Source organism: Psammomys obesus, unplaced genomic scaffold (genome assembly GCF_907164565.1).
Source record: "Psammomys obesus unplaced genomic scaffold, mPsaObe1.curated_primary_1811, whole genome shotgun sequence".
Taxonomy (NCBI): Eukaryota; Metazoa; Chordata; class Mammalia; order Rodentia; family Muridae; genus Psammomys; species Psammomys obesus.
The window spans coordinates 2520843-2547948 of record NW_026596088.1 but is presented as its reverse complement, the minus strand read 5'-3'; the positions used below and the strand labels follow the sequence as shown (position 1 = coordinate 2547948).

Genomic DNA, 27106 nt, shown 5'->3' with positions numbered 1-27106 from the left:
GCAGCTGGAGATGACGGATGGAACTTAGTCTGGACAGCTGTGGGGCCAAATGGCAGGCTGAACAGGATTTGAGGACAACCTGATACGGATGCCAGGGATAAAGAGTCTGGATTGACTCTCAGGCTACTTGCCGAAATAACTGGTGGGCTGATGGTCAATAAAAGGCCCATGGGAACAGCACAAATATAGTACAGCCTGCAGACGCTACTGCGCTTGGGGCCAGAGTAAGGTTCTATTGTAGCTGTGGACACCAAGGCCAATGTCGTGGACCAAAACCGCAACAAAAGCAAAACCACCCAGAGCCAGACACAGAGACAACTGCCCAGGGCTGGCAGTGGTTCTGACCCAGTGCTGTCTTTCAGGGCCAGTCCACTTAGCTCACCATGAGGAACCTAGCCCCACACAAGCTCTAGATTGCAGAGCACAGCAGCCGTCAGGAAATATTTACTAAAAACATATTAAGAACAAATATCAACAAGGGAGGCAGTTCTAAATGGGCCGAGAGGGTCAGCCCACCAGGAGCCGGGACGATAGGAGACCAGCTAGTGCTGCCGGGTCCGCAAGGACTTTCTGCTCGTCTTGGAGATGGCAGCCTCCCTCTCCTTCTCAGGGTCGAAGACTTCTGTGCATAGAACAGCAGGGAGACACAGTGAGCAGCACGATGAAGGGACTGATCACACAGAACACAGCTGAGGTCTAGAGCTATGTCACCTGCAGAGGACACGCCCTGTCTGTAAGATTCGCTGCTAACGCTCCTCCCCAGCACCGCAAGCCAGGCAGCATAGCTCCCTGAGGGAGCTGGGAAGTGGCTCTCCCAAACCCTGTCCCTGGGTGGCTTGTTGGAGACCCTCAGAAGCCTTGGGGTTTCTAGTGGATTCTAGAGCCATCTAGAACAAGGGGAACAGGCAGTTTTCAGCAGCACTGACCTTCATGCTCAGAGTCCTCCTTAGCCCTCCCTCCAAGGGTACTCTAAGGGTTCAGACTCAGAACAGAGGTCCCATAGACAGCCCATCACAAGCCCACCCCACCTCATTCCACTGGGGGCCACGTACCTGGTATGTCATGGGGCCAGTAGTCGTTACAGTGGGGGCAGCGTGGTTCAGAGGTGGACTGGAAGTACTTGGCTACACAAGGCAGATGCATCCGAATACCACATGTCTCGCAGCTTTGACCCTGAAACAAGAAAGGCTGATGACCATGGAGTACGTCTCTCAACTTCACAAACCTTCAGAAAGCTGCAAGAAAATGGCTAGCAGACTGAAAGGTCTAAAGTTCCAGGCCCCAACTTAATGCTGGCAATAACCCCAAGCCCTTACACTACAGCCTTTACTACAGAATTTTGAACAAGGGGACATAGATGGGAGAAGCTGAAAACCTCACTCCCTACCAAGCCCCTGTAACTCCAAGCTCAGGCTCCCGCCCAAAGAGCCCCTGGTGGGAGATACAGGTATACAGCTTTGCAGTAGGCTGAGGGGCAACACGTATCACATGCTTTAAGATCAAGACGAGCATGGTGTAGGCCAGAGGCCCCACCTCCAAGAGTGTGACCATGGAAATACAACAGGCACCTGTGGATATGCACGCAGAAGCTCGGCATGGGGCCTGGTTGCCCAGGATAATCAGAAAGAAGCAAACACGGGCACCCAGCCTGGTTGAATGGAGGGAAAGCCTGCAAAGCTGCAGTTGAGGAGCAGAATGGTGGGTACAGAGCGACATGTGTCACACAGACATCCAGGCTTGGACAGAAAAGTTAGCAGCCAGCAGCATCCTTGAGACAGAACAGAAAGGCCAGGGCGAGAACTACGGGTGCATCAGTAGGGGATCATGTTTCATGGCCTACCCAGAAGGTGCCTACTCCTGAGGGCTAAACAGTGGCCCCATTTTAGCCTCAGGCCCGCCTCCCACCACTGCCCTCGGTACCTGGATGAGGAGGCTGTGGCAGATGTTGCATATCTTCACGGCATCCGGGTAGGTCTCTCGGATGAACTGCTCCATCTCCAAGATGGCCCTGCCATGCAGGGTGAACTCCCCCTCCTTCTGCGGGGACACAACACGCACTAGCTCAGCGCTGACTCCCACAGCCCAGAGTCCGGACGCCCTAGTCACTGCAGGCTGTCACTAATCCCAGCCAGCCCTATGTCAGCAAACCTCAAGAAAGGGAAACTAAAGTCAAAAGGACAGTGGAGGTGAGAGTCCTCTCACCCTCCCTTACTGTCAACTGACAGGATAACCCATCTTCACAGCCACCCCAGCCCCACAGGCGAGTCAGAGTCCGTGTCTTCACCAAGGGAAGACCGAGTCCAGGTAAGAGAGGCAGTCTTCCGGCTGGTGACCCAAGGCAACCCCAGCCGGGCGCCTACTTCTCCCATCATGCCCCCCAGTGCTCCGACGCCACTGCCAGCCCTGCCACTCCACAAATGAAGCTGACGTGTGCCTGGCACAGCCTCCAAAGGAAGCCAGGCTTCCTGATCTCCATGTCTGCGCACAGTCCACACCCTAGGAAGGCCGGGAAACATGAGCTATGCCGTTTTGTAACAGTGTGGCAAACGCCACCACCTATGAGCAGAGGCGAGAACGCTGGGGTGCTTCATCACAGTCAACAGTGAACAATGTGGACTCAGCCACGGTCCCTGCAATGCCAGCTTGTTTGAGGGGAAGCTAGAAGAGGCAGCATGGAGTCTCTGTGGTCCTGGGCATGTGAGGTGGGTAGAGGGAAGCTGCCAGCTCAGGCCACATAAAAAGGAGGCACTGTAACAGGAGGAGGCTGAGGAGATAGCCCCAACAGTCCTCCTGCTGTGACAAGCAAGAGTTGAGTTTGGGACAGTTACACACCTGAGCTCCCTCCCCACCCACCACACAATGGGGATGGGTGCTTATGGAAGCTGGGCTCCTTTCCAAGGCAGAAGTGGGGGGGTGGGGGCCATTATGAAGGGCCTAGTGACCAAAGAAGCAAGTGAAAGTGGGACTAGCAAGAGGGGCAGTGGGAAAGGAGCCCAGAAATAGAAAGGCCTCTGTGCACAAAGCACTAGTATCCTGAGCAGTGGTTATTGCTGGGTAGGCAGGTGTGAGAGCATGGCTATCTCAAGCTATCTCAGTCCTGTGGGTGGTACCTCTCAAAGAGACTAGACCCATTGTGGAGACCCGCTAGTCACCCAGCTTCCTGACCCTCCTTCCCCTGCTCTTGAGGCTGGGCCCCACCAGAGGGAGCCAACCTGGAATGCAGATGAGGCTAGTCAGCAGCGACCAGGCTCTGAAGGTGACCAGGCACTTACCACCCTCTAGTCCAGAGCCTCCTGGTGAACCACACAGCTGCATAGTAACTCAGAGCCAAGCCAGAGGCCCCAGGAAGGGAAATGCCCTTGAAAGATACAACCCTGTGGGAAACCTTAGCAGAGGCAGGCCAAAGATGAGGCCAAAGATGACTGACTCTAAAACCCAGTCCCTCTGCTCAAGGGCTGGGCCAAGAAGGCTAGGCAGGGAGCAGCCATCAGCCCAGTCAACAGCCCATCAGTGGGTCCCCTACAGAACTCACAGCAGCCCTGTTCAGGCTGTCCAGGCCAGAAAACACAGCCAGAACAGTGGAGGAGCCAGGAGGTACTCTCCCAACCACGCCCCCTGCTGTCTGAGCCTGTGCCTTCCTTCAGATACATGGTGAACAAGAACTCAAGAGATGCCCAGTGGCAGGACTGAGGACACTAAGGGACTGGCTGTCAGGTGTCAAGGTGGAGGTACTCCATGCTCTCCTCCACCACAACTCATAGAATTCTTCAGAGCTCCGATTAGGCCCTTGTAACAACTCAGAGCCATTTCTGCAGAAGGCAGAGGCAGCATCTCCATTCTGAAAGGAAGGCACCAGAAGGACAGGGGCCTGGATGCCATGGACACCATGGTAGGCCTCAAGATGCTGGAGGTAGGAAGCTTCCTCTCTGTGGCCAGCAGCAAAGAACTGTCCCCAGTGAGCAAACCTTTCTACTACTCCCTAAGTTTCAAGTGTCTGGAATTGCATCTGCTGACCCAGTCACCCACTCCAGCAAGCACTTACTGAGCACCACAGGTCAGGCAAATTCTGCAACAGGGCAGTGAAGTCAAAGCCCTGTTCTCCAAAAGTCTCCCCCAGAGAGAGCACACCGAGAACCGTCTACACTGACAAACCCACCCAGAGAGGACAAGCAACTGTGAGAGCCGCTGATGTGTGCTGCAGGCTCCCAACCAGCCTTGTTACCTGGGCTCCATGTTGGCAGGGTGTCAACATAAACAAACCAACCAAGCTGTGAAGGTCACCACATGCCCTCACTGGACACATGATATGCGGCTGGCCCTCCCTCCCCATGGCCAGCCTATCTCTCTTCCCAGATTAGAATTCTACCATGGTTCCCAGAGAGGGAAGGGCAAATCAGGCCACAGAAAGCAGCCTCAGGCCATGCACTGACTACGCAGGGAGGAAGCTGGGGGCAATGTAGCACTGCTGGCAGTGAGCTGGGGCTCTCACGGGGCAGAGCTGTGACCAACACGGCCAACCTGAGCCCAGGTCAGTACCTTTTATGGGGAAACACTTGGGGCATTTGCCTCTCCCAGGCAGCAGGCTTCCCTGGCCTGCTCCTCTTCCAGACCCACTGTGTCTACAGGTCCTCACTGCACCTCCAGGGTGAGTGTCATGCATGGAAGGGCCAAGGGCACTGGCCCTCTGCGACATGGTGCTGACAACAGCTCACAACAAGCGTAGAAGTCTCCTACAGCAGGTGGCCCAACAAGGCCCTTCACACTCTCCCATTTGCCCCTCCCAGGCCAGGATTCGTTTCTCCCCAGGCACAGGAATGAAAGAGCAGTCACCTGCACCAGGGATCAGCCCCAGCAGGTGTTAGGGTCAGGGCCATGTTCAGCGCTGTGCCCGAGGCAACTTATAGAAGAAAGCATTTGATCTGGGGCTCCCAGTGCTGAGGTTAAAGACCATGACCATCATGGCAGGGACCATGGCAGCAGGCAGACAGGCTTGGTGCTGGGGCAGTCGCCCACAGCTTACGTCAAGAGGCAGAGAGCACACTGGGGATGGTGGGAGTATTCTGAAACCTCCAAGCCCACCCTCCAGACATATCTCCTCTAACAAGACCACACCTCCTACCCCTTTCCAAACAGTTCCACTAACTGGGAACCACATATTCAAACTTGAGCTTGTGGTGCCATTTTCATTCACACCGCCATGCGATGCTTCTATCTGCGCCACAGCTCAGATGAACGTTTCATCGATTCCAGCCTCTTCCACTTGTGGCTGCAGCATCCAAGACAGACCATGTGAGTGTCAGGGGACACGGACACCCCTCATAGGTCACTGAAAGCTTACAGCAGAGAAGGGACCACAGATGGGCCTGGCTCAACTGATATAAACAAAGATTCAGAAGACAACGGCTGCACACTTCCAAGTGAATCAGGCCATCAGGGTACCTCAATCAGCCACTTGCTCTGCACGAACTTCTGTAGCACCTGCTCTGCCTCCTTCTTCCTCATCTTTTTGCCTTTGAGTTGATCAACCAGGTTCAAAATGTTTGTAGAAGAAGCAAAGCCAGTTTCTGAGTCAACGATCAGTTCCAACTGCAAGAGAAAGGGGTGCCTGTTCATCTATTTGAAGAACAAACACAGCACCTAGCCACCAGGAAGCCCTTGCAGGGATGGGCTAAGATGGCCCCAGTACAGGCAAACCATCACACACAGCCCTTCAGGAAGAGAATATCAGTAGACATGTCCAGTCCAACTGACAAGATGACCGCTCCTGTCACACCATCCCAGAGTAGCACTCCTGCCCTCCCTCCATCTCCCAGAAGGAGAAAACCGAATGGCTGCGTGTATGAGGCAGCACGCTCCTCTGCTCCTTTGCAGCAGCTCTGCAAAGGAGCAGAGCTGGTGTGGGTCAGGAGGCTGCATGGGCTGCTCCAGGCATATTCACTAAGACTTCCATCTGCGGCAGGACAGGTGTCAGGCGTCCTGTGTCAGCACAGGGGTGTGGCCTCGTTGTCCGTGACATTGCTGACAGCCCAGGAGCACCAGGAAACCATAAACCAGAAGGCCTACCTGTCCTGAAGGTCTCAGTCAAGGTGAAACTGGAGAGGGGCATTCCTTTCCTATCTTTCCAATAATGTGCTTCCAGGACCGGGAGGCACTGTCTTAGCCAGGTGAGTGACAGATGGGCTGAGCAAACGTGGAAGAACAGGGCCCTAGCAGGTCAGCCATTCAGTGAGCACCTCATTAAAGCTCGGGCTCAGCATTCTGGGGCAGGGACTGGGACCCACGCACTCCAGCAAGTTCTCAGGTGACTTGTTTGGCAAGTGTCTTAAGGCCTGTCACTCCCTGTGTGACCCAGGAAGCTGGGGGTATGACAGTGACCTCCACAATTCAGTTTCTAGTTGCTCCCACTAGAGGCACAGCCTATGGCATCGATGAGCGTACTGTACTCACAGCCTTTCTAAACAGATCCAGCTCGTTCTCTGCAAAATCCGTGGCCATTTTGGAAACTGACGTTGTAGCAAGATTCACCTGAAAGTAAATCACATAAGAATCAGGCTGTGTCTCCACCACACAGGTGATCACTGTTGCCTTTCTCCTCCCTCTCTCCAAAGAGTGGGTCAGGAAAGGCCTCTGCGCCAGTTTCCCAAAGCTCCACTAGAGGGCGCTGCCTCACACATACCAGTGCATAAATGGGTCTCCCATCGTCTTCCGTGATTCCTTTCTTTATCTCAATATACAAGGACTCTAAGACACTGTTGATATTGTTGATGAAGTCCTCCAGCTTATCTACAGTAGCATTTCCTGGAAGTAAGCAGGTGGGGAGGGGGGTGGATTCATCAGAAAAGCACACACAGCCCGTTTCAATCACTCTGGCACCTGACCACACTGGAAGCCTAGCCAGATATGTTTGGGCTCTCTTGGACAGATGCCAGTACTGTGTGGTTTCTTTCTTCCCGGAGTGCTCAAAGATAAGCTGCGACAGAGAGGATGTAGTGAGGTAGAAGGGCCCCTAAGAGTGTGACCTCAGACCACTGAGACAATAGCCTTCCTTCCTCTGGCCAGTGACGTGAAGCCATCTAGGACACACCTGATGGCTCTGGGCCAGCCTAGACCTAGGAGCCACAGCAGGTTAGGGGAGGCTCACAGAGGAGCTCACGGCAGGAGAGGTCCTGTTCTGAGCATGGTCCCTGCAGTCATTGCCCAAGCCTCCTCCCACTGACCTTTCTCAGGCCCCAGGAGCCCTCTGGAGCTGGTGTGAGCTGGTGTGAGCTGTGGGGGACTGGCTCAAGCAGAAGCTCATGCTGTGCCATCAGGAGGCCATGGACAGAAACCTTTTCAAGAGCCACGAGGCTGGGAAGGGGGGGTAAATCCAGAGCCAGCACTGCAGGGGACTGATACTAACTAGCTGGTAGGACAGGACTGGAGAGGCTGTAAAGGGAAAAGACATACTTTCCATCATCCTGGCTTGGAGATGCAGCCCTTCTGTAGGCAGCAGACACAGGGAAGGCATATGGCCAGCCTCATACACTGGAATTACCCTTCCACAATGTGATACTTTCAAGACAAGACTATCACTGTGTTCATTTATTGAAATAATTTCAAAAGATTTAGGCTTTAAAATTACTTTGGGAAGCCAGGTGGTGGTGGTAGCGCATGCCTTTAATCCCAGCACTCAGGAGACAGAGGCAGGCAGATCAAGGCCAGCCTACTCTACAGTATGAGTTTCAGGACACCGGGGCTGTACAGAGAAACCCTGTTTCAAAATAATCAAGTCAAAACAAAAAATTTAATTTAAAAAAAAAAAAAAAACAAACTCACTCTGAGCGGGGAAAAGAACTGAGGAAAAAAACAAAAACAGAAAACATGGCACCATTTGCGTCTAAAACCATAACAGAAACAACAAAATCGTCCACAGGAGAAAGACTAGGTCACTCTCTGCTCCACACAGATGACTAAAGCTAGCACGAGGAAGGAGACGCATGTAAAGGGCATCAGGAACCTGAGCTGTGACTTTGGCTTCCTACCAAAAGGGGGCACTTCCAACCTTGTGCAATGAAAGTGAAGACAGCCTTAAAGGCAAAAGGTCATGTTGGTAGCGGGGCAAGACATGCTACATATTCAGGGTATAGGAAGACCCAGCTCACAGGTTCACCAAAGGAACAGGGCGAGTGACAGATCACCACTGTAATGGTAGCATACATGTGTCTGTGTTGGCTTTTTACCCTTTCTTTTTAATAAATTCAAGTTAGATGAAAAGTCAGTGGTGGCTAACAAGTGGAAAACCATGATGCGGAAGGAAGCCAGGACTCAGCACTGACATTCACACCTCCTACTGCTGCCTCCTGTCATGACCGCCAATGCGAAAGGCCTTTCCCTTGAAGCACTCTCCTGGGCATGTGAGATGGCTGTCCACACAGCCCATGCTTGATGCAGGTTGAGGACCCGTTCTGACGCCCACGTACCAACTTTGGAAGACTGACACTGACTCTGACACAAGAGTCGGGTGCTCAAGAGTCACTGTAATAGACATGCCATGGCTTCCCAGTGAGGAGTCACTCCACACACCTAGGAGATGAAGGAAGAGTGTGTCCAGCTCTGGCTACTGCCTTGAGCAGAAGATTCTACTAACTTATACATACCATAGGTTTATGCATTTTACATATGCTGTCATCTTTAAATCTCTCGTAGGTCCCAGCCCCAAGTCACACTTTGAACAATTTGAAGAGACAGGAGGCTGCAAGTCTGTCCACTTGGGTGGATGGGAGATTTACACAGCAAAGACATTGTCAGAAATATCTTTAATGTATGCCAGTGTTGTTCTTTTTGAATTATTGTCACCCAGGTCCATCTAGCCACCTGGCAGACTAGTGCTCTTCCTGATAAGGACACAGGGATCTTAATGGCAGACAGGACTACAGATGGCTGTGACCCTGCACCGCCCTCTTTAGCTGTCTTTGGAGATGGGCCTCCTGGCTGGTTCTAAGCCAGTGCTGTCTCCTTTGTTACAGGAATGGAACCTAATGGCTGGGCACTCCTAGTGAATAAACATCCTAGGATAAATATTCACTCCTAGTGAGTAAAAAATTTACATCCTAAATCTCGATTATCTCCAACAGTCCTTGTTGGCAGACTACCTTTGGGTTTTGGAGGCAGCGATCCTTTAGCTAAACTCTACTTAAGGCCTCCTAAGCAAATCTCTCATTACTGAGTCCTTTATAACATCACTTTTATTATCTTAAGTTTCTTCTGCATCACCACCTCCCACTAGCTAAGGACATTACCCAGTTAATACTACCCTTGTAAACAGGATCAGCCCTGTTCACCCCAATGTGACATAAGAAACAAGTCTCACCTCCCTCTGAAAAAGACAATTCACATTTTCCACCAGAGAGGTACCTCAAGTGTCATTCAGAAAAGTGTACTCTGTGGGCAGATCAAAGGCCCTCTAACAAACTGTACTTTCCAAGTACTCCAGGGGCGAGATGAGACCCAACCCTCTTTTCACACAATCCTCCAGGAGGGCCATATCCACGTGGCTGCCTCTACTGATGACCTTGTGTTCACAGGCCCACACCCTCACTGTCTCCAAACTGGCTTTGCTATTTGGTGGCAACGGGCCAGCAGCAAAGACCTGCTTCTCTGTGAGCCTGTCTTCCCGTACCTCTCTCAGCCACTCCGATGGCCACACACAGCTCTCAACAGCACCCTCTACTCTCCACAACCTCCCAGCCAGGCTCATCCTGACAAGCTAGCCAGAGTTCCCAGCTCTGCCCTCCATGGTTCTCAGGCAGCACCTCATCACCATCACTGATCATCACATCTGGCCGCCCACACAGGAGCCGGCTGATAATGTCTGGCTACCTCGCAGCCAATGCCCTGCCTACCAAGACCAGACTCTTTAAGCGGTCTTTCCCTATCATGCGGCTTGGGGGGGAGTAATTCTAGGGACTTTTATTCAGAGAAGCAGACCCAGGAGGCCCCTGAGAAGCTGAGGGCTCAAGTCAGCCAGGAGAGGACCCAGAACTCAGGCCAGCCCACCCAACAGCCTATGGATATGTGCTAGGACAAAGGCCAGCTGGCAATGCTGCCAGCCCAGCAGCTGCTAGGAAAAGGAAGACCACTCTGGCACATACTTTGTGCCCAGTCCCAAGCCTGGCCTCAGAGGCCAAGCAGCCCCATCTCCTCCCCAGGAGCCTCCTAGCACACTCCATTCTAAGGTGGTCAGCACTGGGGTCTCTTTTGTGCTACCAAGACTGAGGATGCCGTAACTCAGCGTTAAGATTACACATGGCGGTGCTCCCTTCCCTGTAGTCTTTCAACAGTGAGTGGTCACTGTTCTGCCTCTGTTGCTCCAGGGGCTCTTGGTCAAGAAGCTACAAACCTGCAGAGCCACAGGGATAAAATATGTGTCCCCATATTCTGAGTCCATGGGAGTAAGACAGGCTGTACCATGGAACTCTCAGGAAACTATTTCTAGTCATGAAATCCTACTGTGAAGGATGTAAGGGAGTTAATTCCCATTACTCACACCAAACCTCTCTTAGCACTCTTAAACCTACTGAGAAAATGGCACGTACTTCAAACACCGACGGTCATGCAAGCCAATCAGAGGCTGCTTCCCTGGCAGTCTGCAGCGGCAGGGTGGAGTGCCTGGCTACAAGGAGAGCAGGCCCTGGCCCTAACCAGGATGTTTCCTTACTTGTCATGCAGGCACCTGCTTTTCTTCCAGGCTGTGATCATGTAACTCTGATGCACCTTCCGGCCTGCTGGGCACTGGGCACTGCCGCGTGCATTCATCATTACAGCCACCCTGCCAGGTGCACTGTTCATGTTCTCTTTATACACTGCTTGCCTAAAGAGAGTAAACAACTCGCTCAGAGTTTCCCTAACTTGGACATGGAGCTGGCCTGCCAGACTCCAGATCCTCAGTCCGGGCACTAAGCCATGTACCCTCAGTAGACGAAACCTGAGGGCCTTCCTCCACCAGACCCTGGCAGCGTCACAGCATTTTGGTCGCAGAAGGGGCTCTGCCAGGGGCGAGAGGAGCACAGAAACCATAGTGCCAGTGCCATGAATGAAGTCACCCAAGGGCCTGCTGAAGTCAGAGATGAAGTCAGGTGGCTGATGTCAGCATGCCTGGCATCGATGCAGTCCTTGTCTGGTCCCACCCTAGGATGGCTGAAGAAAGGCGAAGACCCATAAAGATCCGTGACGGGTGGTCTGCTGCGCCTCCATTAGGACATGCCTGACAGAGAAGCAATGAGAACCTTGGGCCTGGCCTCACACTAGACAAAACAGGCCTCTCTGACTCAAGAGTTCGGCCCACTTTTCTTTGGCTTGGATGTATTTTTTCCCATTTTTATAACAGAGTAAATCATACAGCAGGAACTTCCTGCTAAATCATAGCCTGCTTCCACAGCGTGTGGGGCTTACAGTTCACTGCACACCGTGCCCTAACAGCAAGTGGTCAGGAAGTCTGCTGCCCTCACCTCTGGCCAACAAGTATTTTTGTTCTAAATGAGGCACCAAAGATAGAAATGCTATTTTTAGGTAGAGAAAAATAAGACTAAAAATCATCCCCTTGGGGCCAAACCATTGTGAGCCAACATGCCCTGTGACAGCAAGAAGTCCTTGCCACCCTCAGCAAGAAGGCTAAGTGTACCAGCAGGCCAGGCCCTGCCACAGATCCAAGTGCCGGGCAGAGCTGTCTCTCAAACGTTCTGACTCCAGCCACCCTTTTGGTTCAGCGCAAGTGATGAGGGCCTCCTGCACTGTTTCCTCCTTCTCCTGTGGTTGTTCTTCCATGCAACAATGCTTTAAAAAAAAAAAAAATCCCTGGGCTTACACCCATATAACAACTCCTCCATTTTCAGGAGTCAAGTCAAGAAAGAGAAAAGTCTCCAGCCTGGCTCTTGTGATGGTCCCTCTTCCCAAATGACTCCAGCTTTTGTCAAGTTGACATAAAACTAACAAATGGATGTGAGCATTTTGGTTTGGTTCCCATTTAGGTTTTGAGAGAGGGTTTGGCTGCCCTCAACTTATGGTCCTCCTGTGCCAGCCTTTGCCTGGGCAGCTAGATTTGGCGTACTCGCTTGGGTTTCAGATGCTTTGTTCAGAGGCCCATTTCCAAGCATGCTGTCCACTGCTTAACAAATGAAGACATTCTAGTGAGCAAGCCTACTCAGCTGCACCACAGGACAGAGTGGTGTGCTCACTCTGTAGCACCAAGCAGCCCTGCCTCCGGGCTGAATCTCTGAGCACTGCCACCCATGCGTACCGTATATCCATGCAAGGACATCCCTCTGCCCAGGGCTCCACTGCGAGCACTGCTCCACGCTGCCACTTTTCCATCGCAGTTGAGCTCTGAACAGCAACGTAAATGGCCACGTATGGAAACTACTTTCAGCAGAATTTTACTGTTGTCCTTGGTAGTACAGATCCCGCTGCGCCTGCAGGTGTCCATCAACCCTTTACAATTGTGACGGCTCTGTGCCACACGTCTCCCGCCTGCTTCCATGTGCAGCGGGAGAGGCCCGGCTGAGAACGGAGCACCTCACCTTGCTGTGTCTCTGATGTGGAACTTTCTTCTCAGGTTTCGTGACAGCAGTGCTGGCCGGCACGGTCAGCTGGCAGGCTACAGCAACGCACACTCAGCTAGGTTTTTATTAAAAACAAGCGAACACACAAAAACCTGGTGTTTTTTTGTTTTTAACATGTTGACTTAGACCACTGTAGGGCAGCGCATACTACAGGGCTCTACAGTTTCAAACTCTGGTGTGGGCTGGAACCCTCCTGTGAGGAGACTTAAAAGGGTCCACCCTGTCCCCTGGTTGTCTGATAAAGAGCTTCAGTTTCTGACTAAGGCAAGATGGTGAACACTTTTCTCCAGAATCTGGACAGACAGGCGGTGGCTAACCATGCATAAAAGCTTAACTGTGAGCCAGCAGCCCAGGCAGTCACCCTAAAGCCACCGACCTAGCTCAGGAAGCCAGCTCCTTAAGTAGACTTGTGGTAAGTCCGATCACAGCTCTAACACCCAGCCCAGGGAACAAAGCACCTATCCAGAGCTGGCAGGCTCAGAATGGCCAAGACAGGGTTGACACCTGAAAGCTTCCCTGCTTCAACTACAGTGTGCATCCCTACAGAGCTGGCTGCGTTCAGCTTCCCCAGGCTGTGAGCCATCTAAGGCCTCTGCACGCCTCCTCCTGAGGAGGAGCACACCACGTACAGCACAGGCTCACAGCAAGCCGCTCTGCAGCCCAGCGCTAGTCTGTCAATACTCTGTCCTGCAGGACTGAGGAACAGTGCCAACCCTGGGGGCTAGGCGTGGGTGTGGGCACGCACTGTCATAATGCCTCCAAGTTCGCACTCGGCACACACCACCAGTTCACCTTCATTTGAGCCCCCGCAGCTTGCACTCAGGCAGTGGACTGGCCTCTCCGTATGTTGTCTGACTGGAGCCAGACGCCAGTCCCACCTCCAGGATGATCTCTTTCCTCTTAACCGGGCCCCATCTCCCTCCAGTCTCCGGGGATGAGCTCCAGTGAACAGTGACCACGGCTCACGCACAGAGCTCCTCCCCTTTCAGTACTCCTTCCAGGGATAGCACACCCAGACTTAGGTGAGCTCGTTGACTGTTAATCACAGCCAAAAAAATGAACTCATTAAAGCACAAGTGCATTGCATTTGGAGCCAGCTTCTGATTACCACTAAGTCCTCTCTGGGAAGAGGTGGGCACCCAATGTGACAGAACGGAACGCAGCTGACATGTCAGCATCCCTGTGACGCACCACGAGAACAAGGGAAGAGGTGCAGAGGTGTCAGCAGCTTGCTACAGTCTCACCTGGGTGAGGCAGGGAAAGGCTTCAAACACTGGGAAGCCTCCCAAGTTCCGTGGTGAAGCAGGCTCACCGAGCTCTTCACACAGATTTCAGGTATTTGTTGTTAGGCTTGCTACAAAGTTTTCAAAGCTTAATGTTTGCTTGTTTGTTTATTGTCTATGGCTTTTTGCCTACATGTATGTCTGGGCACCACATGTGCTAGAGGTCAGAAAAGGGAACTGGATCCCTGAAGTTACAAATGGTTGTGAGCCACAATGTGGGTGCTGGGAACTGAGGTCCTGGGTCCTCTGATTGGCTGGTTAGTTGGTTGGGTTGTTTTTCAAGACAGGGTTTCTCTGTGTGGCCCTGGCTGCTCTGGAACTTAACTCTGTAGACCAGGCTGGCCTCAAACTCAGAGATCTGACTGCCTCTGCCTCTTGAGTGCTGGGATTAATGGTGTGCACCACCAAGCCCAACCTTAATTTTTAAACTTGACTAAAAGTTAACATAAAATTAAGAGCAAAATCAATTACAAAGTGTCAGTGGCACTAGCAGCACCTAGGGGGAAAAGTTCTGGAGAAATGCTGGTGGGCAATGAGCCAGGGGGTCAACCTGGACATTTACCTTGTCTCCAAATGCCCCCCAGGCTTCAGGGATGCAGCTGACAAAGCACCTGCCATGGAAGCAGGAGAACCTGAGTTCAACCCCTGGAACCCAGGGAAGGGTGGAAGGACACAACAGACTCCACAGACGCCCACGCAGACACCTCTTCCTCCACAAGCACACCCTGGAGGGCAGCCCTACACTCACCATGCACGCACAGTGTTAGAAGGTGCATTTTAAAGGATCTCTCCATGAGGCACGCACTTCTGCAAGTGTGTGCAGTCTGGATCTAACCAGGAGGAGGCTTCAGACAACAGGAGCTGAAGAACACTCTACAGTTATCCCATGTAGCTGCTGAGCACGTCAGCTGTGGGCCCCCCCAAAGTCTACGTGTAAAAACACACACTGAATTCCACAGCTACAGCACTTTTAAATATGTAAAGTGTTTCTTAAGTAACCTTGAATGAGTGTGTACTGCTGTGCCTGGAACCCACTTTGTTAATAGGCTGAATTACAAAATTATATGGACTGATTTTCTTTTTTTCTACCATGTATCCTGGGCTGGCCTTGAACCATTTCTGTAGCCAAGAATGAAGTTCTGATCTTCCAGCATCCACCTCCTAAGTGCTGGGATTACAAGCGTGCACCCCCATCCCCAGTTTATGCAGTACAGGGCTAGAACACGGGGCTTCATGCATCCTACAACAGCACTCTACCAACTAAGCTACGTGACCTCACTGGCTGACTTTTCAAATATTGTGGTGGTCTGAATTGGAATGGCCCCCACAGATTCATGTGTTTGAATGCTTGGCCATAGGGAGTGGCACTATTAGGAGGCTGTAGGAGGAAGTGTGTCACTGTGGGGCGGGCTTTGAGGTCTTATATGCTCAAGCTAAGGCCAGTGTGAGACAGGGTCTCCTTCTGCTGCTTACGGACTAAGACACAGCGCTCTCAGCATCTTCTCCAGCATCATGTCTTCCTGCACAGTGCCATGTTCCCCATGATAATAATGGACTAAAACTTTGAGCCAGCCCCAAATTAAATGCTTTCCTTTATAAGAGTTGCTGTGGTCACGGTATCTCTACACAGCAATAAAACCCAAAGTAAGACAAATACTAACACAACACTCTTTGAATAAGCCCACTTGGTCATGTTGTGTCATCCTTCTTATATATTGTTGAGTTAGACTCGGCAACATTAGCTTTAGAATGCTCACGATAAACCACAGGTCTGTGATTTCTTTCCTTGCAACGCCTTTGACATGACAATGATGCAGACCTCATAAAATATGAGGATAGGTAATTCCTTCTTGTCACAATCCACTCAGGGCCAGGGCAGGATTAGTAATATAGAGAAGCATTTTAGACCTTTCTCAGACTTTGGAATACCTGACTTTACATAACAAGGTATCTTGGAATAAGACCCCAGTCTAAATATGAAATTCACTCAGGATTCCTATATGCCTGATGATGAGCTAAAGATGATTTTATATAACAGCTTAAAGAACACTATGAAATGAAAGACTGAGTGTGGCATCTTCCATGTGTCAGGCTGTGCTTGAAAGGCTCCAGATTGTGGAACACTTGATTTAGAAATGCTTAATCTGTACTTTTTAAATTTTATTTTCCTTCTACATTCGTTTATTTTTGCAAGGGCCAGAAAATTGGTTTTCTCCTTCCACTATGTACGTCCTAGGGATTGAACTCAGGTCATCAGGCTTTGTAGAAAGCACCTTTACCCACTAAGCCATCTCGCCAGCTAGCTTTCAGCCTAGATTTCTTACTTAAGTTTATGGCAGAGGGTTCTTGGGCTAAGAAGAGGGAATCCCAGTCTTCCCAGAAGCCGCCTGGCTCTAGCCTTCAAGCGGTTACTCCTTTGGTGACAGGAGATTCTCCTGGTATACTGGGAACCTCGGAAGCACTCCAGATGTTCCTCCAGCTCTGCCTGGGCAGGCTGCCATGGCTGAATGCCCAGCTGAGAGCTGGGACAGCTGCATATCACCCCATTCCTGCCTGTCATACAGGAAATACCACCCAGCCTCTGCCCCCAGTTCCTAGCATAGAACTCCTAAAAGCCCTGGAATTTCCAGGGTGACAGAGGAGATAGGGGCACCTTTTGTTATAATGAGGAAATTCTAGGTAGTTTCAAGGTAGGGGCTGGTCACCAGAAAGGTGGCGTTAAGTATCAGAATCCCCCAAACTCTAGGGACAGGAAGGACTAGAGACTGCATCAGTTTAGATAGGCAAGCTTTCATCAAGCAGGCCTGTGTAATGAGCCCCTCATAAAACCCTTGAACACTAGTGGAATCCCAGGAAGTGTCAGAGACCTCACTTCTTAATGAACCAGCAAATGTACTTAAAGAATTTTCCTGAGTGCTGAGTCAGCCTAGCAAATTATCTAACAGGACAATGGGGTCATGAAAGCCCTTGAAGTACAGGTGACCCAAGACTTGCGGCTAGCACCTAAACTTGGGACAGTGTGTGGGACCATCACCCTTTGCTTGTGGAATCTGATGCTAATCTCATGAAGACAGTGTCAGGCTTAAGTGAATTTCTGGACACCAGCCACTCTCCGGAGGATAAACAGACAGCATGTGTCTATCTAGTGTGAGGCAGGAACCCAGGCAGTATCTCAGGAGCTCACTGGCTTTTGCTGACATTCTGTCTCTTGACTCCACCAAGACCCAATTTGGAAATCTTCCACTTAGGTCCTAACCTCTGTTCTCTAAACTTCCATGCCTGTGGCCAGCAAGGGTCTTCTACAGACATGATGGGACTCATGAGACTCAAGGCCATCAGTCCCTAGCACAGAGCTGAGCGGACAGTCTCGGGCAGTGCTGCTGGATCAATGCGCATGCAATGGGTATAAGCCCTGAATCGCACCCAAGGTCTTCTAACAACACAGACAGGCCTCCAGGTTCTTTCTGAGGAGCCAGACGGCTCTGCGGCAGGACTGCAGGACAACATCTCACTCTTGCCTGGCAGGGGAAATGAGAAATAAACACCCCCCCAAGGGCAGTAAGAGAGGTCAGGTCAAGGGTGCATCTGATGTGCATAAATGAGGTACTGGCAGGCAACGACCTACAGGTCAGTCGCTACTCTGTACTGCACTTCTCTTAAAATGGTTTCCCATTGCACAAGGGACTTTCCTGGGCACTACTTCAGAACAAAAGAGAAACAATACTGGGTCTTATAAGTCTGTTAGATTTTACATCATTTATCTCCATCATCAGTTATTTTACAGTCTCTCTAGCAACAAGAACTCTTAGGAAGTGGCCCTTTTCTTTACTAGCAGATGGGGAACGACAGCCTGGCTATACTCTGCTTACCTCAGCATCACGCAGGCACACAAAAAAATAGTGCATATGGCCAGGCGTGGTGGCGCACACCGTTAATCCCAGTGCTCTGGAGTTAGAAGCGGGTGGATCTCTGTGAGTTCAAGGCCGTCGCCGTCCTGGTCTACATCCTGAGTTCCAGGACTACACTGAGAGACCCAGTCTCAAGCAACCAAAAGAAAAACAGAAAGAAAAGCGTGCATACAGTTGCAGAGTCCTCCCTAGCCAAGGAGCCAGCTTCTGGTGCTTAATTCGTCAGATGTCGGCCACAATCAAGCCAGGAGAGGACAGTGCAGTGGCAGGAGGACAAGAGCACACATTCACTTGACCTTTCTCACTGCTGTAAAGGTTCTGCTCAGTCATTGCGGTAGTCTCCTGTTGTGCTTAATACATACATTAGATTTTACTGCAGGAATGTACAGAGAGAAAGAAGCAATTCAGTACCAGCTCTAATTTCAGGCGTGCACTAGAGAGTCTTGGAATGCATCCCAGCAGATGAGGGATACTGCTATAACTCAATTCCTGGACATACTCTACAGGATTTTCCTAAATTAGGTCATAGCAACTCGGAGGTCAAATAAAGGAAAAAAAAAAAAAACACACTTTCATTCCCAGCACTAAGGTATCATTTGGCTCCAGTACCACACAAACCTGTCCTGTCAACAAGAAACCAAAAGGCAGAAGCAAAAGAACTGCCCTGTAGCTGACATTCTGTCTCTTGACTCCACCAAGACCCAAGTTGGAAATCTTCCACTTAGGTGCTAGGGAGATGTTTCTCAGCTGGGAAAATATTAGCTGTGCAAGCATGAGGACTGGGTTCAAATCCCCAGAAACCATGAAAATCCAGGTTTCAAAGTGCACATCTGTAATCCCACCGCTCATATGGGGAGATGGGGCAGAGACAGAAGAATCCCTGGAACCTTGGGCAGGAGACCCTGTCTTAAACAAAGGGGAAGGTGAGGACCAACATTCAGGGTTGTCCTGATTTCCACATGCACAAATGCATTCCTATTCTCTGTATGTGTGTCTCTCTGTCTCTGTCTCTGTCTCTGTCTCTCTCTCACACACACACACAAAGAAAAAAAGCATAAGAAACAATCTCACAGCCAGGCCATCTCTGGAGGATGCTGAGGGGTGGACATGAAGTCCTGTGGGACCTGAAGTGGGGAGGACAGGTGTAAGACTGTGGCTCGGTTGGGAGGCCCTCAACGAAGTTTCCCTTCCATGCTGTTCAGGCAACTGCTGCTCACAGATCTCCTAGAGGACAGTTTCCAAGCAGACCCTAATCACACGCCCTTGCTTCAACTCCTCCCAGAGGTCTGCACTACGCACAGGGCTCTTCATCATCTGGAAACAACTGTCCTGTCGGGGCCAGCCAGAACGGCTTAGCTCCAGGGCAGAGGACACTTCAGGAGGCCACCCTACTCAAGGTCTCCAGCCTGGGCTTGCTCCTGTGCAGCAGCTTGCTCCCTGGGTGTCCCGCTGCTTTGGAGAACAGGCTTTGTGCTGCCATCTTTCCTTTCCTCCACTGCATATCTTGTGGAACTCCATTTCTGGGTTCTGCCTCCCTCTCTCAGTACACTCACCTCCATCTCCACGGGCTCTCTCTCACCTCTATAGAGCGCTAACTGCACGCGGCCCTCGTCTCCACTCCTGTGAGCCCTCAATCTCCACCCCTTTCCTCATGCCTTCTGCCTGAGCTTGCTTTTTTTAAAAGCCATTTTGCTGCTGCTGCTGCTGCTGTTGCTGTTATAAATTAGAAATACAGGGAGGGAAACAAGAATGCAGAACAAAAGCAAACACTTCTATTGTTATGAAGAAACCATCAAGAATACACTTATACAGCCAGGCACGGTGGCACAGGTCTTTAATCCCAGCACTCAGGAGGCAAAGTAGATCTCTGAGTTTGAGACCAGCCTCTCTACAGAGTGAGTTCTAGGACAGACCAGGCTATACAGAGAAACCCGGTCTCAAACGTCCCACAAAAAAAAAAAAAAAAAAAAAAAAAAATCCACCAACGCTATAGTATGTTCACTTCCAGTTTTCTTTCTTTTGTAAAGGAACAGGGCATAAGATGAAACGTCCCCGGTTCCTACTGACCATCCTATCCTCTTCTGCACCCTGCCATGCAAAAGCCACCACCTCTGGAGCACACAGCAGTCTCCCAGTCCACTCTCGTACTTTCCTACGCAAAGAAAATAATTTCGCCCTTTCCCCGAACCTAGCAAGTAATATCATAAAGCAGCATCAATCTTCCTTTTCATTTACTAACTCTGCCTATATGGACACTCAACACACTTGGCTTTCTGTGATTTCAGGGAACTTCTGTGACTGACCTTATTGCTTCTACTGTCCTTCCAATGGCCGGAGGCCTCAGAGAGAGCCAAGCCTCATCCCCAACTACCCTCTTAAACCTCCCAGTGACCTGCAGAAGAGATGCTCCAAATGCATCTAGCACAGGGCACATAGCTGGCACTCAATCCAGGCTGGCTGGGTCTAACGCTCTGTCCTGCCCATGTGCTAAGCTGCCCTCTTTCTAACAACAGCCACCTGAGCACTCTTCCCGTGCCAGACATTCTGCTTGAGCCACTCCTCAACTCCCAGAATGCCGAGAGTTACTGTCATTCTCCCCACCTTGAAGACATGGACACCAGGGCTGGAGCACACACTGTAGCCTTGGTGTAAACTGTAGCTTCACACCCTCGGAGTCCAAGATTCTGTCTATCACACTGAACGCCAGAGTCACCTCAGAGAGGTGGAGAGGGATGGTTGGTTCAGGACTACCTGATGACTTTTCTAGTGCTGTTATCTCAACCTGGGATCCCTGATCAGTGCAGTACCAGTGGCTTCTGGGAACATGGACACAACACTTACGGTCATGGACCTTGTAGCAGTGGTTCTGCAGGCGCCTCACTTCCCACTCCTCCAGCACACCGTGAGTCATCAGCAGCTGGAGGAAGCGCCGGTGGACATCTGTCATGACTCCTGTTCTTCTCATGCTGCCCTGCATGTTGGAGGGAGCTGAAAAAGAAGTGCCACAGTCACCTCCATGCACACGACAGCAATGGCGGAGGCTTTGCCCTACTTTATGTTGAGAAGCAAACGCTGCTTGTGACTGTTAAAGTTCAGCTCGCGCTGATGACTCCGGAAGTGAAAAGAACAGGGGTCAGGCTCATTAGTTTTGAGCAGTGTGAAAATGGGAGATTCTGGAGCCAGAACAACTAGTTCCCAGCCCTCCTGGACTAACTACTTATGAAGTTGAAAACCAAGCAACTAAAGTCTCCATGTTATTCAGTTTCTGGCCTGAAAAGTGGGAACATTACAGAAATGTTCTCCTAAGAACTCCGGTAACTCAGTGAGTTAACACAGGCAACAGCCTAGTGCCACAGTATGCAGCAAACCTGTGCCGGTCACTGTAGACAAACTCTGAATCTGTACCCTGGTTGGGCCACTTACCAGCTCAACAGCCTTGGAGAAACTCAGCCAAGGCTTTGAGTTCTTCCTAGAAGACTATGAGTCCCATGGCTGAGAAGGACTTAATAGACTCTAGTTTCCCTCCTCTCTCCCCAGCTGCCAATGAAACATCTGTCACAGGAGGACTGTGGGCATTTTTACCATCCTCTCTCACAAAAGTGTATCTTTTGGGCCCAGCAAGATGGCCTAGCAGGTAAAGACATTTGCCACAAAGGCTCACATCCTGAGTTCAATCCCCAGGACCAGCAAGGTAGAAGGAGAGAACTGACTCCTACAAGTTGTCCTTTGACTACTACATGAATGCTATGGCGTGTGTCTGTCCACACCCAGCGACACAGGTACATAAAAAAATAAACGTAATAAAAATGTATCTTTCTACAAACCACAAAGATCAGAGCTGATAAACACACAACACAAGCCAAATCAAAACACCTGCTCCTGCCAGGCAGGCGGGGCTGTGTAAGCACATGGGTGTGAGGCCCCGAGAGCCCCGCTTACCAGGCAGGCCTGGTCCTCACAAGCACCTACAACTAAGCTCCTTTGCTGCCTGTTGCTAGCGGCATGGTACAGCATTCTGAGGCAGTTACCGTTCACCCAAGGTAATCTGTCGTTCACCAAGCATATTGCCAAGATGTTAGGCCAAGAGAGTGTGGAAACATTTTCAGCTATTATGCTCAATCTGTTCATCTATAAAGCAATAAAAAATTTATCTTTAAGGCAGAAAAATGGAATTTAAGTGAAATAAGATTACCAAAGGCTTACCAAGAACTCAGAGAAAAGAAAAGAAACATAAAAATATTTGTCACTGTTGTCACAGCTTCATGGGCTGGCCCTCCAAGCTGGAAAGGCACACTGCCTCATGCCAGCCATCTCTGAGACCACTTCACCAAAATATACACTTCAACAAATTCTAAGTCAGTCCTTCTTCATCCTCTCTTGTCCTTGGAGTCCTTCTCTGCTTTGACAGGGCAGGCCTCACAGCCATACACCCACACAACCACACACCCACACAGCCTCACAGCCACACAGTCACACACCCACACAGCCACACAGCCACACACCCACACAGCCAAGCATCATACGCTGGTCTTCCTCTCCCTAAACCCAAGGAGAGCTTATAAAGAGGAAAACTCCGCAGAATACCCAGAGAAGCATCCCAAGTGTCAGAGGCTGGGTTGAGTATGTGGCCAGAGGGCCAAGACTACACTTCGCAGTGACTGACAGCCTCTATTTCCTGCTCCCTGTAAATTAGCTTTCTGAAGATGAGAAGAGGAAAACAGATTTTTGTTTTTGAGAAAGGGTCTCACTATGTAGCCTGGTTGGCCTAAAACTCACTATGTAGACCAGCCTCAAACCCATAGAAATCCTTCTGTCTCTGCCTGTCTGTCTCCAGAACATGCTGAGATTATTTGAACTACCATGCCCAGATTGCCAGCTCAATGAATATGCATTGCTTAAGTATTTAATTTCTGCCTCCTGCGTGACAAGCAAAATAAATTCTGGCTACACAATTAGATTAATAATAACAATGAAGAAAAATAGCTCAATAACAGAGAGCTCACCTAAAATGCACCAGGCCCTAGGTTCAACCCCTGGGATAAGGGAGGGAAGGAAAAAAAAAAAAAAACACAAGAAGGGCAAAAGAAGGAAGAAAAACAATTTAAAGATTAGAAACTGTCAGACTAGATTTAAAAGTAGCTAGAAACCAATCTATCCTGTAAACTGTGGATGTGGTATGGTTTTATTAATGAGTCAAAATACATTTATGTTTAAAAAAAGGAATTAGCAGAAATACAGATCAATACAAAGTGGCAAAAGATCACACAAGAACACAGAACTGCTTAAAACGTTTAGGCCTTTCTGATGAAGCCTCACAAGCCTCAAGGTCACGCTTTTGAACAGATCCGCCCTAGAGTGGGAGAGTTCACAGTCCTTTGGTTCACGAGGTGAACACACAGGGAGCACCAGGCACAGCGATCTACAAAGGTTGAAGGCGATGGCCATGCCCATCGTGCTGGCTGCAGAGCAGGCCAAGCCAAGCTACAGAATGCACGGATGACAAACACGGATGTTGGAAGCCAATACCAAAGAGGTAACTAAGAAAGCCCATTTGCTCAGACTCTAAGGCTGCAGTTATAAATAATCTCTTCTAGCCAGATCTGGTGATACCAGGGCCTCAGGATCCAGTCTTTGGGAGGGTGGAGGCAAGAGAGGAGGAAAGAAAGGGGAAAAGAAGGTATTGAGTCAGTACACACAGAAAACAAGTTGATAACATGTGCTCACAGTACAAAGCTAACAAAGATGGGATGGAGGGGAACTCGTGCGTGTGTGTGTGTGTGTGTGTATTGTAATGGCAGGGTCCAACCCACAGCTGCACACAAGCTAGACAGGTACTCTACCATTGAGCTACTACTCTTGGGCTGGAGAAAATGTCTTTTATCTATGAAGTGGCAAAGTGCAGCAAACAAAAAGATGAAAGCAGCCACTTCAAAATATAATTGAATTCAATGCCATTGGACCAATACAAAGCCCAGCAAAATTCAAGCAGGCTTTGTGAATTGTCCATATGTGATTGACAGGCTGATTCTAAAACTCGCTACAGGCAAAGGATCAAATATTGTTGAACAAAAGGTCAGAAGACTTGTCCCACCAGATATCAGAAACAGGAGTGGTGACCATTCTGCGGCAGTGTACAGAAACTGTCGGGTAAGGCCACTGGAACAGAGAGGAGAGCTCAGAAGGAGGAATGCATGTGTGTGGAGACATGGTATGCTGGAGACGCTGGGCTCAAGTCAAAGCGAGCCCTCCGTGAAAGGTGCCTGGGTGGGCTCACAGGACGACTCTGTAATAAGACAGCCTGACAGCCGGAGTGTGAACCCCAACCCCACATGGTGAAAGGAGAGAAATGATCCCAAAAGCTGTCCTCTGGCTCTCACCCACATGCAGTGGCATACAACACACACACACACACACGCACACGCACACGCACATGCACACGCACAAAAGGTACCAAGGCAACTGATTATCTATATGTGAAAAATTAAATTTAACCCCTACCTCATACCATATGCAAAATGAAACATACAGACAGGGCTATGGTTTTAACTAAGGAAGGAAAAACTTTAAATTATACCATACGAGAATATATAACCCAAGGGTAGAAAAGGATATCCTTAAAAGATACAAAAACCACAAAGGACAAAGCATGAAAGAATACACTACCGGCAGACTTCATTAAAGAACCTCGCCAAAAATAACAAAGGAGGAGAAGGAAGGGGAGGAGGCTACAAGCTAGAAGGTGTTTAAAATACACATAACCACAAGAGTATTCTTCAGAACACACTACGAACCCCTCCAGATCAAGAAGAAAAAAATAAAGACGAATGGGCACAGAGACAGTATAAGAGGTGGTATAAACAAGAACACATTAAAAAGCCTGTAATCCCAACACTCAGGGAGGCAGAGGCAGGCAGATCACTGTCAGTTAGAGGCCAGCCTGGTCTACAAAGTGAGTTCAGGGCAGCCAAGGCTACACAGAGAAACCCTGTATTGAAAAAATTAAAATAAAAATAAAATAAAAAGCTGATCAATCAACATGTGATCAGACAAGGGAATAAAAAGGCACACTGCCACTGTCACAGTAACACACAACAGTAATCCCAGGACTCACAAGGCTTCAGGAGGAGGAAGAACGAGTTTGAGGTCAGTCTGGACCCTACACACAGTGAGTTTCAGGCCAGAATGGGCTATAGGGAGAGACTGCCCTTCAAGAGGAAAAGAAGAGACGGCTCAGAAGTTAAGAGGATGCACTGCTCTTGCGGATGACCAACGTAAGCCACTCACAACCACCTCTAAGCCCAGCTCAGGGAGTCCAAGGCCTCCAGCCTCTGAAGGCATCATGCACATACCACACTCAGAAACACATATATACAGATAATAAATCTAGGGAGAAGAAAACAAAAGGAGGAGAAGGAAAAGGAGGGGAGAGAATGGGAGTGAACAGGAGCAAAAAGAAGAATCTTCAGATGGGTAAAAGTGGTGGAATGCCTGCGCTGAGACTTATCCACTTCTGGGGGAAACACAGGTTCTGGCAAGCATGCATGTCCCCAGAAACAAAATTATTATGTACATTTCTTGCAAAAGTGTCCACACTGGCCTTGGGAAATGTGTCCTTAGAGGCATCATGCAATGGAAGTCTGGAAACACTACTAATGCCTATGAACCAAGGAACAGCCATAGAAAGAGATTCTAATCACACAGTGGAATGCAGGACAGTGAAGAAGGAGGCTATTCGCATCAACAGGGGTACCGCTCAAAACACACTGCATGCAAGCTGGGCACTGTGAGGCATGCCTTTCATTCCTGCACTCTGCGGCAGAGGCAGGTAGATCTCTGCGTTCAAGGGCACTCTGGTCTATACTGCTAGTTCCAGGCCAGCCATGGATACAGAAAGACTGTGTCAAAATAAAACACACACACACACACACACACACACACACACACACACAGAGCCATACCATGTACTCTTTCCAAGTCACACATTCACACAGGAAGTCAAACACTGAAAGAATTGTATATGGTGTTCATCACAGGACCATATAAAGGCAGGGAGACCTACCAACATCAAGGAAACAGAATTCAGTGGTGGTGTGTGGGATGGGATAATATATTTCTTAATTTGGTGGTTGCACACATCATTTTTGTTCTTCATACACTTTTTATAGGTATGTTACATAATAAAAGTACCTAAAGCCAACTTTCAACCAGAGAAGTATGGTTACAGAAAAGGGTCGAAGGTGTGATTTGGAGAGAGGGGTCAGAAATGGGAGTGGAAAAGATGCACAGGAATCATGCTTGCCTGTGGCTATGATGGCAACCATATATGAAGAGGGACTGTTGGAGACAGGATACTAGCTGCCTACTCAAAGAACTTTAAAACACAAGTGTTTGCACAATAAGCAAAGCTTGGGCACAGTACGGGTGGCCTGTGCTGGGCAGTGCGAATGTTGGTCTGGAACTCACCAGAACCTCAGGACCAAACGTTCACAGAATGAGCTGAAGCTACAGTTACACCGGTGACAGCGATGGTGAAGTGGGTGGTACTACAAAGGCAGCCTCTGCTCTTAACGCGCTTCCAGTTGGTTTCCAAAAAAAAAAAAAAAAAACTGGACGAACAATAAAACCACGGTTGCTGGTAATGGCGCGCGCATTTAATCCCAGCACTCAGGAGGAAGGGGCAGGCAGATCTCTGAGCTCAAGGCTAGCATAATCAACAAGAGTGACTTCCAGGACAGGGTTTTACAGGGAAACCCTGTCTCGAAACACATAATCATAAATAAATGAATAAATAAATAAATACAGGTTTCTCATCTATGTTTCTCTATTCTTCCGTCTGAGAACTTGACCTGGGTTGGAGGTGTTACCTGGGGTTATCAGTGCCAAGTGCAAGGGAATACGGAGCACATCAACCCTAGGACTTCCCAAAATCGGACAAACGGGCTTTCCAACACGGGCTCCACAAACAAACGGGGTGTGCTGGGGGGGAGGCATGGGGGGGGGGGGGTGTCGTTTTGGACAAACGGTACAAGCAGCTGTCATCCAACAGCGACAATTACGAGGAGCACTTTCTCCACCTGCCCCACCGTGAGATGCAGGCAGTCAGCCTGGGCCGTGTCTCACAACAACACTGTTTTTTTTTTTTACTTAAATTGAAAATAAACAACTTGTTACGGAGCTAGCTCGAGTACGCCGCACCGACCCAAACGCCGCCCTCCCATCGCCCATCGACGCCCGCTTTGATCCCCGCAGCACCCCGCGGCCTTCATACGCACCACCGCACACCCGGAAGCCGGCCCGCCGCAGTCACGCCGGAAGCCGC

The 27106-nt window shown here is 49.9% G+C and overlaps 1 protein-coding gene across 1 annotated transcript; it reads right to left on the bottom strand.

Moving 5' to 3' along the window:
* Positions 1-414: 414 nt before the first annotated feature.
* Positions 415-27106, bottom strand: Nsmce1 (NSE1 homolog, SMC5-SMC6 complex component). The gene is made up of 8 exons (XM_055627352.1): positions 27060-27106; positions 20629-20775; positions 6677-6798; positions 6448-6525; positions 5440-5586; positions 1921-2037; positions 1053-1173; positions 415-622 (listed from the first exon to the last, which is right to left on the bottom strand). The coding sequence occupies exons 2-8, from the start codon at positions 20762-20764 to the stop codon at positions 543-545; spliced, it is 801 nt and encodes a 266-aa protein (XP_055483327.1). The 5' UTR covers positions 20765-20775; positions 27060-27106; the 3' UTR covers positions 415-542.